Source organism: Ornithodoros turicata, chromosome 6 (assembly GCF_037126465.1).
Source record: "Ornithodoros turicata isolate Travis chromosome 6, ASM3712646v1, whole genome shotgun sequence".
NCBI classification, from domain to species: domain Eukaryota; kingdom Metazoa; phylum Arthropoda; class Arachnida; order Ixodida; family Argasidae; genus Ornithodoros; species Ornithodoros turicata.
Genome location: NC_088206.1, coordinates 69,444,358 through 69,460,414, shown reverse-complemented (window position 1 = coordinate 69,460,414; position 16,057 = coordinate 69,444,358). Strand labels below are relative to the sequence as shown.

Here is a 16,057-nt window from a genome sequence, read left to right as displayed (position 1 = left end):
GGTATATGTTTTTTTGCTTAACTTTTTTTGTGTGACTGAAACACGAATTTTCGTAATCGCATTCAATAAAACACATTTTACGCAGATTCCCCTTTACATCGACCACCGCAAGAACAGATTAAATTCATGAAAACTTACACCGTCCACCACACAGAAAGAAGGCGCCACGGTCTTCCATCTTCCTTTACGACACATTTCCGACATTAACGACATCGGACAGAAGAAGAAAAAAAAGAAAAAAAATGACCGCTAATTTCCCCACGCTCCCTTTTGTCTTTCCGTTCCGACCAATCAACGGGAAGAGAGTCGATCGGCCCTAATTCTGATTGGTCGCCGGTCTACAGGGAGCAGCGCCCCCGAGGGGTCCCGGCAGAAAGTTCTGGGGGCCCGTGGCCGTTTGTCTCAATCAGGCGTGACTTTATTCCACTTTATCTGATGTGAGCGGAGCAGGATTTGACGAGAGAGAGAGGGGGGGGGAGGGGAGGGGATTTCCCTTTTTGTGGACTGCGTTGTCCGATGATATTTCACGTGTCAGCTGTCGCAGGATGTGCGCGTGAGAAGATAGGGTTCCGACATTTGTCGCTGTACTTTCACAGATTTTTTTTTTTCGTGAGATGGTGGGATTCCGATACTTGTCGCTACTTCTACGATTTCTTCTTTTTTTTTTTCTTTTTTTTCTATAACGAAGTATGGTTCCGTTCCGATATTTGTCCCTACATTAACATTTTCTAGTTTCGTAATAAGGTGGGATTTAGATATTGGTGGCTGCTTTTACGAGTTCTTTTTTTTTTTTTTTTTCGTGAGATGGTGGGATTCTGATACTTGTCGCTACTTCTACGATTTCTTCTTTTTTTTCTTTTTTTTTCTGTAACGAAGTATGGTTCCGTTCCGATATTTGTCCCTACATTAACATTTTCTAGTTTCGTAATAAGGTGGGATTTAGATATTTGTGGCTGCTTTTAAGAGTTTTTTTTTTTTTTTTGCTGTGCTTTTCATGGTATTTTCCTATGTGGTGAGGAAGTTACAGGTTGTGCTGGTAAAAACTGTGCTGGTTTGCACTCAATAAGCAGTTTTGAACGTTCAGTTCGAACAGAGAGAGACACGAACCCGGACCATGCCCTACCACCGTCTTCGATATTTCATTTCCTGACTCCGTGTCATCGCCCCGAAGCAACCGTGGCTATATGTAAGGTATGCGGACGCGGACCGATAGAGAGGGGACAGTGGCAATGAGAAGGAGGCTGAGGTCGTTTCGTGTGCCTCTTGGGCCGACTTCAGGAAGCATCTAGCTTATCTGGCTTTTCCTGGCTTATACGATCTATGCTCAGTTCCACTTCCACCAAAAGAATAAACCCGTGTACCTGTCGCTGCTTGTTTGAGTATAGAGTATGGACCGAGTTGCGTTCGCAGTACGAACTACAGTATGTTTTTTTTTCTTCTCCTTTCTTTTTTACGCCTTCGAACGGTAATAAGGAGAGAAATTCTCTCTCTCTCTCTCTCTCATCCCAGAAGAAAGCAGAGTGCGTGGGGGGGCAGACTCAGCCGAGCCTCGCGTGCCGCAGATCGTTCGTGTGGATTCGAAGTCAGCGACTAAGCGGCCGAACAAATGCACGCCAGTGGGCTCGAATTAGAAAAGCCCTTCTACTGAGAGGCTCGCTGCAAACAGATGGGCTATACATTATCGATGGCCACATCTACACGTTTCACAGGTGGCTGCGCTGACTACGTTAGTGGTTTTCTGCGGGATTATCAGCTATACTCCAACAATTAATGAGAAAAACAGGGGTACATGTTCTGCAGAGAGTAACACGAAGATACATTGCACGTAACTTCCGTAAAACCAGAGGCTTGAGCCAGCAGCAGGCAGAGCCACGGAAGCCGGCAGACCGCTCAGTAATAACCAGCCAACTAGCGGCCAGGGCTAGCTGGTGGGAGCACCAATGCTAAGCACGAAGAGTTACTGGGATCGAACCCTGCCACTGGCTGCCTGACGTTTTTCAGCAGTCTTTTCGAGCATATATGTTCTGTTCCCCGTGAAGTTCTTCGCTCAGAGCATTATAATATACAACCCATAAATACGAAGCCACTTCTAAAGCCACTAATTGTATGCACGCTCGTTCGCATCAGAGAGAGAGAGGCCTCCCCTATATACCTCCCTTATCTTTATTATCACACCTCGTATTTACAGCGGCCGTTTATTTCGTCTGCCATGCCGAACATGTATGCAGAAGACGTGCTCTTTCAGCACAGGACTCCATACGGGGCAACTTGAACCCGTCTGGTATTCCGTTTATTTGGCTTCGGCTCGGCTTCGTTAAACGAAGGCGTTGAATAATAAGGGGTTGAACGACCCCTGACGGTGGATGGGGGAGTTATTATTCCGCATCTTTGGTGAGATCGTGAAATCACGGCTGGGAGCACGTAATGTCAACAAATATTCCGCGCCGTCTGCTGCCTTCCGCCAATCAGCGCTTCTATTTTCAGTTTGCTTTTCTTCCTCCAGTCAAGGAGCCTTTTGAAGACTAAACTTTATATTTTAAGACAACCATCAAACTTGTTCTTCCGCGAGTCGATTTGTTTTTGCGCCTCCTGCTGCGATATCAACGGACTTCTGGGAGTGATTGACGCCTGGACTGGATCGATCGCACTGATTTAAAGTGACAGCCCGCATCCAAGCCAAAGATAAAAACGAAGGCTCTTAATGCGCTTGTTACATGGTGCTCAGGGTCACCGTTCAAAATATTTCAGTTAGATTTCCAGGCAGCCAATTGTTCACAATTGAGTTTTCGAGACACCACTTTCGCAGACGACACCATCGTCTGCTGTCGTCTGCTACAGTCGTCGTCTGCTGCCTCCTGCGTCGTCTGCTACCTGTCGTCTGAGCAGACGACAGCACTGTCGTCTGCTTGGGGATGTACACCAAGGTTAGAAGAGCACGAAAAGGCATGACGTTGAACGTTGGCGCTCACGTGTCAGCAGAAAGCTATGACGTTTCTCGCATCTTTCGCTGAGGAATACAGCTAGCTGTGAATACAACGGCAACTTCCGCTTTCCGTTCTGCCAAGCAATTTCCCCCACCAGCGGTTCGAGACAAAACTAGCTGATCAAGATGCATGTGAGGCTGGAACACACAAAGCGACGTACACGACACAAGCCTGACAAGAAGCATGAGAGATTGAAATATGGCAGTTGTCGGAAACTGAATAAGGTGTTTAATGAGGGCCCTTGATAAGTGGGTTGGAAACCGTTGTCAGCGTAGCGTAGTGGTTAGCGCACTCAAGCGTACGTGGTTCGATATCTGCCGCTGTGTAGCCTTTACGACGCGACTACCATACTTATATCTTTCTTGGTGATGTCACGTTTTGTCCTTTATCAAAGCTGTGCCGAATCACGCTTTATCGCGCTAGTACACGTTCGTGGTGTCCGCCACGGTGCAGTAAGTCATGACGTCACTGGGAAAACGAAAACGAAAACGAAACCGAATATGCACATCACGTTCGTTTTTCTTATTTTTGTCTAAGGAAACTACGGCGTTACTTTCGATGAAATATTGCACATCACGTTTATATGAAGCTCACACTGGAATCCAATACCATTCAAATCAGATTACAGCTCCAGAGCGTTTAAGCGCTGCTATTTACCGATTAATTCGGTGGTCGTGAAAAAGAATACATTTAATCGACAGGGAACGAAATAAATTTCTCTTGAAAAAACTTTGGTTATTTTTGCCCGCACTCCAATATCAGCCATCAACTCTCGACAGGAGCAACCAAACAGCTGCCAGATACACCTAATTAATTAATCGCACTTTATTCTCTTATACAAGGAGAAACAGCAGCACTCAACACAAAAGCGACTAATCGCCGTGCCCAATTACCGACTCATCCTCACAGCCCTTTCCATCAGACACACGACATCCCGACCATTACCAGGCCGTGTTACCATGACAACGTAACCAACGCAGCGTCCTCTGTATACTAACAAGTTGACGGAACTACCCTCTGGCGGTATTTCCTGTCTCTTATGAAGGAGTACACACACACACACAAGAGGGTCGCTATATATCGGCCCTGTCGCTAGCGTTCCCTGACGGCCACACAGTTTGCTGCCTTAATCCGCGTCAGTCTTAACGGCTTGCAGCGCAGATTACCACCTGAAGGGGGCGCTGTCAAAACACGATGCAGCTTAGGGTGGCCAGACTGAAGGAGGGATTGGCCCAATCTTAGTTATGATAAAATGCTTCCCCCTCGTCGTCCATCTATACGCAAGGGAAGCGGTTCGGGTCAGTCCGGGTACCGTCTCGAGGGAGTGGACAAACCATGTGTTGGATGTTGATATTGTACCTATTTTAGTGTGTCTTTTTTTCTTGTTCGTCTGTGTTGTGGCATGTTGACCGGTGGGACTGCTTGTCCTGGGCCGACTTCGCACGTAGCTGCGCCGACATGCCATACAGTGTCTGAGAAAACCCGGGAAGCAATTCTGTTTTCGCAACCTCTTCGGTTTTCGTTTTACATTCGGTTTTCGCAACGCCTGCCACAACACAAAGCCTTTTCTGTAAAGCGTGCTTCACCTTTTACACTTGTGCTGCGAGGCGGAGCCGATCATTCAGTCACAGCCTACATTCAAAACATAGGAGACACACACACACACCGTTCGCTCAACGCAGCGGCGTCTTCGGCAACATTCCCAAGCAGCACAATGTACTGAAAGTCGAGTGCAATAGGGGTGGACAGGTAGGTGGAAGGCCTTGAACACACTCGTGAAACTAAAGAACATTGATATACATACATACATACCGTCCACCCTTATTGCACTCGACTTTCAGTACATTGTGGTGCTTACTAACCAGCACAATGTACTAAATGTCGAGTGCATTAGGGGGTACTATTGTCGAATGTACTATTTGTCGAGTGGGTGGGTAGGTGGAAGGCCTTGAACACACTCGTGAAACTAAAGAACATTGATAAGACACACACCGTCACTCCTACTGCACTCGACTTTCAGTACATTGTGCAATAGGGGTGGACGGTACGTGTCTTATCAACGTTCTTTAGTTTCACGAGCGTGTTCAAGGCCTTCCACCTATACCTGTCCACCCCTATTCTCTCTCAGTAAATTGTGCTGCATGCGTTGAGATTTCTACAAGATATATATTTACTTTGCAAAACACGCACTCCTTTGCAATCATCTCGGAGATTAGTCTGGAGATACCGAAGCTCTTAACTAACCGCAACACGCTCACAATACCGCACAACGACGCGCGCGCGCGCGCGCGTCGCTATCATCCCGCTTTCCTTTAATCTCCTCCAGTGCGTCCACATCGTTCATTCCAGCCACACTAGAGCGTCATCCATTCTAATTTCGAGGCCGGTAATACCTCTAGCGATTGTCAGTTGTTGCACTTTGAATAAAAGCCTACCCGCTAAAGCCGTTTGCAATTGATTCCATCTGCCGGGCGGCCGCAGGCCCAAAAGAGACCACGCCCGTTGGCAGTGCATTCATTAAGTGCACGGGTCCCATTAGGACATAATACATGAAAACATGGACGGACACAATTTATAGACGCGTTATTCGGTCGCCCAGGACGTGATCCCTGGCGTTCGGGAAACGCTCACGTGGAGTTCGCAAAGATCCACGCAGTCGGAACCCTGAGAATGTGGAGAAAAGACACGATTCATCCTCAGGTTTTTAGGAAACCAACAGTAAAAAAATGCGCGCTTAAAAATTAACTTCACCACACGGCACGCTCCTAGCCAACTGCCAACTCGAATGATATCGTTATCTGCACTGATTTGTTGAGAACGAGAGGCGTACGCCTTTTTTTGTGACACGTAGGCTGTTCATAATTGTCACACACACACACACACACAAAAAAAAAAGGCGTACGCCTGCCGTTTTCGAGAAGTCAGGGCAGATAACGATATCATTCTAAATGATGGTTGGGTAGGAGCGTGCTATGCCGTGAAGTTCATTTCTGAGAGCGCGGGAAAAGTCTAGCACACGCAAGTGAATAAGATAAGTATTTAGAGAGATTGAAACATTTAAATAATTTATTTTACTAAAAAACAAGCTTTCGGACGGAGTCCGTCATTCATCAGGTGCGATACATTTAACACTTGGTACAAGTATTTACACTGATCTATACATCCGAGAAAGGGGACAAAGAAGGTGGTGAGGAGGAAATACAAATTCTATTAGAGAGGACTGAGGGGACGAAAAAAGCATACAAAAGAAGGCGGTGTACAGTAGGAGTGTTACCGGAGACAAAATGTGTGGTGGTGGTGGTGGTGGTGATGGTGATGGTGAAAGTGGTCGCCGTACGAACGTTCGTCACAAGCGTTTCGCGTATAGCGTCTCCTCGTTCTATCTGTTCACGAACATTGCAACAACAACAACTTTATTTTCGGCCTTGGAGAGTGGGGAGTTTCATCGCAACAGGCGATACTCTACCCCAGTGCTTGGTGGAATGGGGGGAATAAAATAACGAGCCCCTTTACAATAACGATCGAAGTCCGATGGTGTCCAGAAATGTCAGAAGACCTTTGAGCGCAGAGCGTTGCTGGGCTGGATTGGGCCAGGGACCAAGCAATTTCGGTAGGGAGAAAGGGCGAGAGTCCAGCTGACGAAGAGACTCAGAGAGTGTGGTTCGGGAAGGTTCGTAGTGAGGGCAATGAAGAAGAATGTGCTCCAGATCCTCAAGAGCACCACAGTGGCAGCAGGTGGGAGAATCAATTTGTCTCAAGCGGTAACGCCACTGAGCTGTAAAGGCCACATCGAGGCGCATGCGGTGGATTAATGCAGCATCCTGACGAGATGTGTTTCGTGGCATGCGGAAAGCGAGCGTGGGATCAACTCTGTTCAACATAGAGGGGGGAAGAATGTCGGTTGTCCGTTGCGATTGCGAACATTGCGAACATTGCGATGACTTGCACATACCCGCGTTTATGGTGTAGCTTGTATATTTTGTTTGTTTGTACATTTTCTTTTTTCTTTTTTTTTTTTGTCTCTCTGTCTCTCCGTTCCTGTAGGTTATTAACCTGGCTTTGAGAAGACGCATAGTGATCCCTGTGCCAATTATGCTACTTTCAATTAATCTGCTGCCAATTATTATACGAACACGAACTTCGTTATATAGGCTTACAGTTTCAGAGACGATACTTTCTAACTTAGCTTTCTCGGATGGGCCTCAGTTCTTTAACGTGTCACTGAATGTAAGTCCCGAAATACGCAAAAACTGAATCGGAAGCACGGAAACCTAGCTATATACGAACACGGCCGACCATATATTTATATAAATATTCCACTCTATACCGTCTTTGTGGGACGTGACATCTTTTTCCCGTCGCCAGCAGCAGAAGAGGACATCTCATCAGGTTTTGTTCACCCTCTCTTTTCTCTCTCTCTCTCCCATGCTTGTTCTCGTTCCCATTTTGATGCATCGGTCGCGGCTGCAATCCCGCCTTAAGCCCACTGTAATCCCGAGGAAAAACCTTTGGCTAAGCCTTTCCACTTTTATTTTGCCAGCCTCTTCCCTTTGGCTATTATTTCTTCCAGGCCGTGACGATAGCGATCGTGCCGGAAGAAGAACTGACGCATCCTCGACAATAGAATTCTCGCTGACGAGATCCAATATGGGATTATAATGAGAGTAAATATACGAAGATATTTATATATACAGAGAAGCCTCAGCGATGACATCTTAGACTATATGCAAGAACATATCTTGACTTTTTCTTTACTTGGAGGGATGCAAGAATATTTGTAGCGGTTCGTATAGTCCTAAAAAAAAAAAGATGGTACAGACTGTGGTTAGGGTCCGACCTTTTCGGGTTTAAAATGCCTTTCCCGGAGGTAATCGGGTGACTTTTTTTTTCTTTCTCGCCAGCAAACGGTCAGCACTTAAAGTGCACATTTTGGTGAAACATGCGTACCTCGCGATTTGTTTGACACGCGCATCTTGTGATTGATTGATTAATGAATGATTGATTATTTAAAAGAAAACCAGGGAGAAATTGAACTTGTCTCCTGACTAGTTCTGGTACTCCCAAAACAAAACAACAACCTACAAACAACCAAAAACAAACAAAGTACATTCCCCATCCCCAACAATTAGTGTGTTAGTACACTTGGTGCAAGTGAATAAATATCCCTAGAACATGCAGAGAAACAGATACACACTAATGCAAAGATACACACTACAAATACACACTACAAAGATACACACTGATACGAGGCACTCGCACAAAATCCTAAAATCTTGTAATGTCAAATGTGTCGTTAGTTGTTTTGCTCAAATAGCTATGAACCTATATGCGTTACAATACAATGTCACTTACGCATGTCACTGGCCCTAATCACATGTGGTGGAAAAATAAATTACGATTTATTTATTTATTTATTTTGTAGCAGCCGCATCGCCAGTCCCTGACATCCAGCACCTGCCCCGTGGCTCGTGTAAATAAACATGCTCGGGCCAGTTGGAATCTGGTAACCGAGACAAACGGACTACTGCTTCCTGTCTCCTCTAGACGATGGTCTTCCTCTACAATTTATTTATGATGTTGATTGGTTGCGATATTACTCTCGAATGAGGTGTACCTCTAGAAGGTGTAGATAATAATAATTGGGAGTAGGGTACACTCTTACGTACCCTCTCACATTACTATTTAGGACCAAGATAGCTACCTATCACGTACCTTCGTCGTTATTCGCCACTGCACTCTCAGCACACACATAGCAATCACATACACACAAAAAAAAGCACCATTCCAACACAACCAAACTTTTACTGCGCAAAATAACACGCTTTTAATATACGCCCCCTTCCGTGCACACACATGGTTGCCATAGCAACTCGTGCAACGCACACAATAGCCCACGTATCGACCTCATATAATATACAAACACTCAAACGTGCCTGTACCCAAAATGCATACACACAAATCATTGCCTTCCGTCGATCACATAAACACATACACCTTTCCGAAAGAGAGAGTGATAGAGAAAAAAAACATAAATGTAAATAAAAGAAGAATAATGGGGGCATAAAAAATGACCCTGCTCGAGGTAAAAAGTGATAAATAAAAACTCAGTCACGCCTACGAAGAACGCCTATATAACACATCCTCTAGAGTACACAGCAGTAGGAACGCTCCCGCCGACGCTGTGCTCAGTGTTGCCCGACGACGAAATGTGGAACTCGCGTGGCTTTTTTAATCGCGTCTAAATGGAAACACCTCGTTGATAAGCATACGCAGTCACTCCCTCACGAAAGCGATTTAAAAAAAAAAATAAGATGGAGACATGGAGGGGGGGGGGGGTTGATAAGGCTTTGTAGATGATTTTGCGGTTCAGCGTGAGTCCCGCGTTAAGTTGTGTATATGTTTCAAGTACGAAGAAAAGCGAGAAAAAAAAAAGCGAAGAAAAATCATGAGGGAAGAGATTGAAAACGCGTAGCAAATCGAATAAAAATGGATAGAAACCGAGCAGAAGCAGGCACATCAGCAAAAATCGTTCGTTTTTTTTTTTTCATTCCGTGTCAGCGCCGCGAAGCAACTATGGCTATGAGCGGCGTTAGTGATAAGGGGTTAGTATGCGTCCTGGGCCGACTTCCGGGGAAACTGTGCCGACAATCGTCTGGATAGCCTTCGAAAAACCCAGGGAAAACCTCAGAAAAAATCGCTTGTGATTGGAAGACAAGAGGGGGGAGGGGGCGTACGCCCTTTTCTGGCAATTTGGATATATGAAAATTGCCACAAAAAGGCGTACGCCCCCGTCTCTCTTCGAATCAGAAGCTATAACCCTATCATTCGTGGCAATGGTGGGCGCACATCGTGCTATGCGGCGAAGTTCTGTTTTTAGAGTGTATAGGAATGGAACCCGGGTCGCCTCACAGTCTCAGCGTGTAGTCGGTGCAGTCTCAGATCAGCGAAGGAGGTCATATTAGCACCATAAAAAGCACCGGGAGCTCTTCTTAAGATGCACACGTTCATTTACAATGTAAACAGTATTTACACTATACACCAGTGATGGCCAATAACTACCTCTACAGTAGTTTAACTATAACTACTAACTACTTTGCGATGGAGTAGTTTAACGAGTAGTTCAACTACTTTTCAGGGGAGGTAGTTTAAAACTACTTCTTTAACTACTGCAATGTAGTTTAATACATCTATAACTACATAACGTTGTCCATCAACACCAATCCCATTCTATAGTGTTCTTGGACACCTAAATATGAATCACAAGCAGCGATAAAAGTGAAGATTTCGTACACATGCACGGCACAATTGCTCTGCACCTCCGTTCTCATCAAACGAGTAGCTCAAGGTAAAAGTCGAAAGCACAATCGTGCCGTAAAGCTTGCGGCAAAATCGGAAGTAGTTGGCGCCTGCAGTAACCTAACTACTGTAGTTAACTACTCGAAATAGTAGTTTAACTAGTAGTTGCACACTACATTTCTGCAAGTAGTTGACAACTACACTTAGTTGAAAACGGGAGGCGAACGCCTTTTTTGTGACACTTATGCTGTTCATAATTGTCACAGAAAAGGCATACGCCTCCCGTTTTCAACAAATCAGGGCAGATAACGATATCATTCGAGATGATGGTTGGCTAGGAGCGTGCTACGCGGTGAAGTTCATTTCTAAGACTGGGAGACTGGGAGGTACCCGGGTTCGAATCCCGGTGCCGGCTGTGCTGTCTGGGGTTTTTCCTGGGTTTTCCTCAGACGCTTTCAGACATATGTCGGCACAGTTCCCCCAGAAGTCGGCCCAGGACGCACATTTCCCCAGGGCGTCAGTCGTGACGTTGCCCACATACGTGAGGCCGACAACGGCAAGCCCTTTCACCACCACCACCATCATTTTTAAGAGTGTAGTGCCGCATTAACTGATATTAAATCATTCCTTTTAAAATGCTACATCGACTTACGCGAGGTATTACAGCGATAATCTCATTTATCGGCAAGGTCCGACCAGTAATATTGTGGATATCATCGTCCGAGGCTGTCACCAATGGACGACAACAACGAAGCCAAATTGGCGTTCGAGATCACGAGAAGAAGAAGGAACCAGAGCGTGAGGAACAAACACTAAGGACTAGCATCGGCAATCGGTAGACAGAAGTCAAAGCTAGCAGAAGACGATGTACGCGCTGGACGAACCCCACGACGGTGTTCCTGCATTACCGGAGGTAAATGGTCTCTTTCACGTCGTGTGTGTCTCCTACATAAACACAATACGCATTCTGTGAAGTAAACCACAAATATGTGGTGTACACACTGCTAGGCACGGCTAGTATATTGGTCCGCACGATGTCGCGCCAGTACGTAAACTGGGACACTAATAATAACTGTAATAATTTGTGCTGCTTATGTCGCGAGGAAATTTCAACGGGAACAAAGTGTACCCACCTGAACGCTTTTTTTTTTTTTTTTTCTAAGCTGCGTTCAAATCTACACGGAACCACGTAGGTTAACATATCTTGCGGAGGAACTGTACCATAAAAATGTATCCTAAACATGTACCCTTGAGAAGTTGAAACATGCAGGATGATAGCTCCGAGTTAATAGGTGATTTTAGAAAACGGTGCTCAAACGCTATGGCGCCCCAAGCAAATACACTGCACATCGCTGCATTGCCGCTCTGGTTCTGGGCGTGCTTAGAGACGACGCCTTATATCGTTGGTGCCCTAAAGCCCTTGGGTACCCCATTCTCAAACTCCCCAATACCTTATTTGGCTCGGGGAACAACCAACTCAAGAGTTGCCAACTGTGCCACGACTAACAAGTCTGTATACTTACGCGAGGCATTGGTGTGCACTGTGCGGCCAGACCATAAGATGGTTTCCGTTAGCAACTATGTGCCGTTCTCCTTTCCCTCTTTCTTTTGTCTCTTTCTCTCTCTTTTATCGAACGTATTTCTCATTTCGCAGGACTCCGCAGCGACGATGTCGCAGTACCCGCAGGGCGCAGGTTCCAACACCCTGAGCTGCACCTCCCCTACCTTCCCTTTTCCCGTTCCCTCTCCTCCTCCGTACTCCTCCTCGCCTTCTTTCTCCCCTTACGGGTACATGTCACCCCCGATGTCTCCCGGGGCCGCCTACTTTCAGGACCCCAACGTTCAGTACTGCCAGGAGTACCCTCGCCGCAACCACGACACCCCCGATCCCGCCAACAACAACAACAACAGCAGCAACAGCAGCAGCAGCAGCGCGTCGGAGTCCGAACGTCGGAAGAGCGAGAGTTCGTCGTCGTCTCCCTTGTCGGGCGGGTCTCCGTCGAAGGCAACGGGACGACGCCGTCCCTTGTCGCCCTCGCATCCGCCCGTGGGACCCTGGGTTGCTCCGATTAGACCGGTCGCGTCTCCCGTGCCCTCTAAGACCGTGTACGTCCTTTCTCTTGACACATTTAGTCCTTGCAGTCTGCATTATTTCTCCGAAGGTTGCTCGGAAGCGGAGTTTTCGTCCGTACCACGTTACGTAGAGGATCGCTCGAGATTTTGTAAATCACAAATCAACATTTCGTGGGCGATTCTCAAGATGTGAAGTCCTCAGGCTTAAAGGGGTCGCGACAGGTCATCCCACTTTATCCCTGATAAAGGTAAAAGACTACACTCTTAAAAATGAACTTCACCACATAGCACGCTCCAAGCCAACCATCATCCCGAGAGACATCGTTCTCTCACATGATTTGTGGAAAACGGGAGGCGTACGCCTTTTTGTGACAATTAACATTTCTACATAAGTGTCACAAAAAGGCGTACGCCTCCCGTTTTCAACAAATCAAGGAAGGGAACGATATCACCCGGGGTGATGGTTGGCTAGGTGCGTGCTATGTGGTGAAGTTCATTTTTAAGAGTGTATTCTTTGCACCGATGTGAACCTGCATTGAAAGTTTCACCGCGAAGAGGGTAATAGAAGCGTAAAAAATGGCCACCGCGAATACCGAAACTCATGCGGTTCTGACATCACGGCCCTCGCCGCGGCCAATGAGGCAGAGCACGAAAGGTCACGTGCTTGCGGCTGCCAATGGGAATGAACGCAACTCTGAGCTATGTGACGTCTGCGCTTTGCTCGGGAGTGTGTTCGAGGGCTTGGATCTCGCGACACATAGAATTCTCTCTCTCTTCTTTTTTCTTTTTTCAGTATTCTGGCGTGCAGTACAATGCGTCCATGATATAATGAACCGGTCCAAGCTCTTTTAACCTTATAGCGCGAGCGCATGGCCCGAACAGACGCCAGCGCCGCCAAGCGTTGACACTAGGTTCGAGACGTTGGGTTCCTGGTCCTGTCTCGAACTCAGTGTCAACGCTTGGTGGCGCTGGCGTGTCTTCGAGCAACGCGCCACGGTTAGGCTTGAGGACGCGCCTTTATGCCTCTCTGCTTTCAGCTGTATTTTATTATTAACAGCGTAAGGCAACACGTTGAGTTTATATTAAAAACCAATTTTCTCCCTTTAATTACGCCACTTTTACTGATAGATATCGATAGTTATCAGCAGATAACGTGCTTAGAAAATTATTTTGTCCTCCTTCCCCTCTAACGATACCAAGCCTCGAGGGTTAGATTAATAATTTAAATAAATCCGCAATGGTTCGTCATGACCGCCCCCACTGCTCTTGTAAAATCATCGTTCGCGATCTGTTTCTGTTGGCTATTTTACGTCACTAGACCCCCGTGGTCTCTCTCTTTCTCTTTAGTGGCTGCGGCTTCGTGACCATGTCTGTCATGCTGGTCATCGGCGGTGTGCTGGGTGGCGTCATGTTCGGCTCCTACATGATGCAATTCTTTCCCCTTCGTGAACCACCAGACACTCACGGCTTCAGTGGCGACCTCCTCCTGCAGACGGACGATCACGAAGGCGACTTCAGCCACCGCTTTGGGTAAGGACATCCGGAAATTACGTCATAAAACGCGTTCAAAAAACAGCGTCTACATATCGTTTAGTTTTACATCGGCAAGCAAATGGTGAATGGAACATTGCCTCAGAAACCGATGTAGGCCCACGATTCTGTCGAAGAGGCCTGAAACAAACCGAGACCCTCAACAACCCCATTCGCCCCCTTCTCTCTGTGTCTCTTGATAGTCTTTTCAGGGCGATTCTCAGGGTGATCATACCAGACGGCGGCATGATGCTGGGAGGAGGGTGTGTGCGTTGTGGGCAAACTTCATGGAGAATTGTACCGATGTATGTCTGAATTGCCCGTGAGAGAGAGAGAGCGCCCAGGCGGAGGCATTCGAACCCGGGTCATCTCACAGGACCCCGTCTCCTCTCGTGATTGGAACAGCAGTAACCTGGTTAGCTCATACAATATTCGTATCTACCTGTACTACACCCACCTTCACCCTAAGAATGGCACGAAATGTATTCTACCCTAACAGAGTTACTCTGCCGGAGAAATTACACTGTAGCGCCACAGGTGCCGCCCTATATAGCTACGATAGTTTCGGCGTCGCGGCGCACTAGTTATCGCGACGTACAGCGATGCGGCGAGCTATTGCAGCAAATAGGAGCAAGCGTAGGGCGGGGCTTCAACGTGGCGTTTGGGTGTACATGAACCGGGCACCCCTCGGACCCAAACCCCTTCACCCCCACATCCCAATAGACGATTGTAAAAAGATGCGCGCCACAAAGCGCGTGGCGCAAAGCAGCATGGGAACGTTGAGGGGGTCTGCTCCGTCGTCTGCTTCGGTTATGGTTTACCCCGACTGACGCTGCTGCTGCGCACATCGGGAATGTTGTTGTTCTTCCTGCACCTCCGCCTCTGGATGTCTCGTAATCCTTCAAGGCTCTCGAAGTTCCCGCATGAGCCCTTGCGTGACACAGGTGGCGCTTGCTTTTCTAAAAAGGTATATTTTCTTCCATAGTACACGGCCATGCGGCAGTGTCCAAACTGAGGTTGTAGATGTACGCGTACCGTATGCAGTTAGCGCCCCCATGCGGCAACTGCAGTAGACGTCGTAACTTTCACTTTAACGCGTTAGATCGTTCTGATCGTTAGCTTAACCCGTCCTACACCAATGCGCTTTTTCTCTTTTATTTGCAGAGTCGTATCGGTGTCGACAGACGCGCCGCCAAGCGTGACAACGTTGAACGAGCCGACCCAGTCTATCGCCATTAACGACACCAACGGCATCGCGAGCAATTCGTGAAGCTTACGACGGTGGCTTCTTTACGTGGCCGTTTCGTACGGCCGTCGTTGACTGACGACTGCTAATTTAATTTCGACTAACGCTATTACCTGGACTTTGTCTTTGCATATGACCGTGAAATACATGAAGTGGAAGGAATTATATTTTCAGTCGAGAGTCGTCACCGTTTATCCCAGTGCAGTATCGCAGCGGAGATTAAGATTAAATGGAGAGCCAATCGATTTTGAGATAAGCGTGTGTGTCTGTGTGTGTGTGTGTTTTATTTTTTTTAGAAAACTAATGGTGTCTTCGACTGGTTGCTGCGTGACCGAGATAAGGTGACTTGGTGGACAGCTCTGAGATATGGTGAAACGTAATCATTTGACAGAACTGGTAAAAACCGAAAGCTCCCACAAGTAACAGCAGCGAAAGTGCTGCCACCGCTGATGACACTGGTGATGAATACGGCGGAAACTCTTCCGCGGCGTCTTCCCTGTTCGTGTTTTTCTCGTTAATATTAATAACGCCGAATTTGTTGCGGAAACCTTCCACTCGCGGCTTCCGCATTCAATTTCCGAACGAAAGCGGACCAGCTAAGAAATTACTCCTTTCCAACGCAACCCAGTCCCATCAAGTTACATCATACTATAGTGCTCAGAATACCACAAACCGAAACCGAAAGAAACCGAATTTCCTTTGACATGCCCACTCTCATAATCGAAACAGCACAACCGTGGTCGATAAGCGCTATCTTATCGCTCAATCTCGCAGAGTCCTGGTCATAAATCCAATTCCCCTGTCTCATTGGTTACTTTCGTTTTGTCAAAATAAAGCGCGTGTCCCTCTGGCGGGTGCATCCCGAAGGAGGAAGATATGCTCCGCTTCCAAACTCATGAATTTCTGCTTCGTGTATTATTCAGAGCCT

General features: G+C 47.0%; 2 protein-coding genes across 3 annotated transcripts in view; one reads left to right on the top strand and one right to left on the bottom strand.

Moving 5' to 3' along the window:
• The window catches only part of LOC135397217 (E3 ubiquitin-protein ligase TRIM9-like), a 149,627-nt gene that overhangs the window by 80,436 nt on the left and 53,134 nt on the right, over positions 1–16,057 (bottom strand). The gene's annotated exons all lie outside the window — the stretch shown is intronic.
• LOC135398286 (uncharacterized) lies at positions 10,880–15,374 on the top strand. The gene is made up of 4 exons (XM_064629704.1): positions 10,880–11,193; positions 11,935–12,386; positions 13,701–13,883; positions 15,048–15,374. The coding sequence occupies exons 1-4, from the start codon at positions 11,146–11,148 to the stop codon at positions 15,151–15,153; spliced, it is 789 nt and encodes a 262-aa protein (XP_064485774.1). The 5' UTR covers positions 10,880–11,145; the 3' UTR covers positions 15,154–15,374.

Coding starts and splice junctions, on each gene's coding strand:
- LOC135398286 (XM_064629704.1), top strand. CDS start 11,146: ATGTACGCGCTGGACGAACCCCACGACGGTGTTCCTGCATTACCGGAG. Junction 11,194..11,934: donor GTGTTCCTGCATTACCGGAG/GTAAATGGTCTC, acceptor CTCATTTCGCAG/GACTCCGCAGCGACGATGTC. Junction 12,387..13,700: donor CCCGTGCCCTCTAAGACCGT/GTACGTCCTTTC, acceptor CTTTCTCTTTAG/TGGCTGCGGCTTCGTGACCA.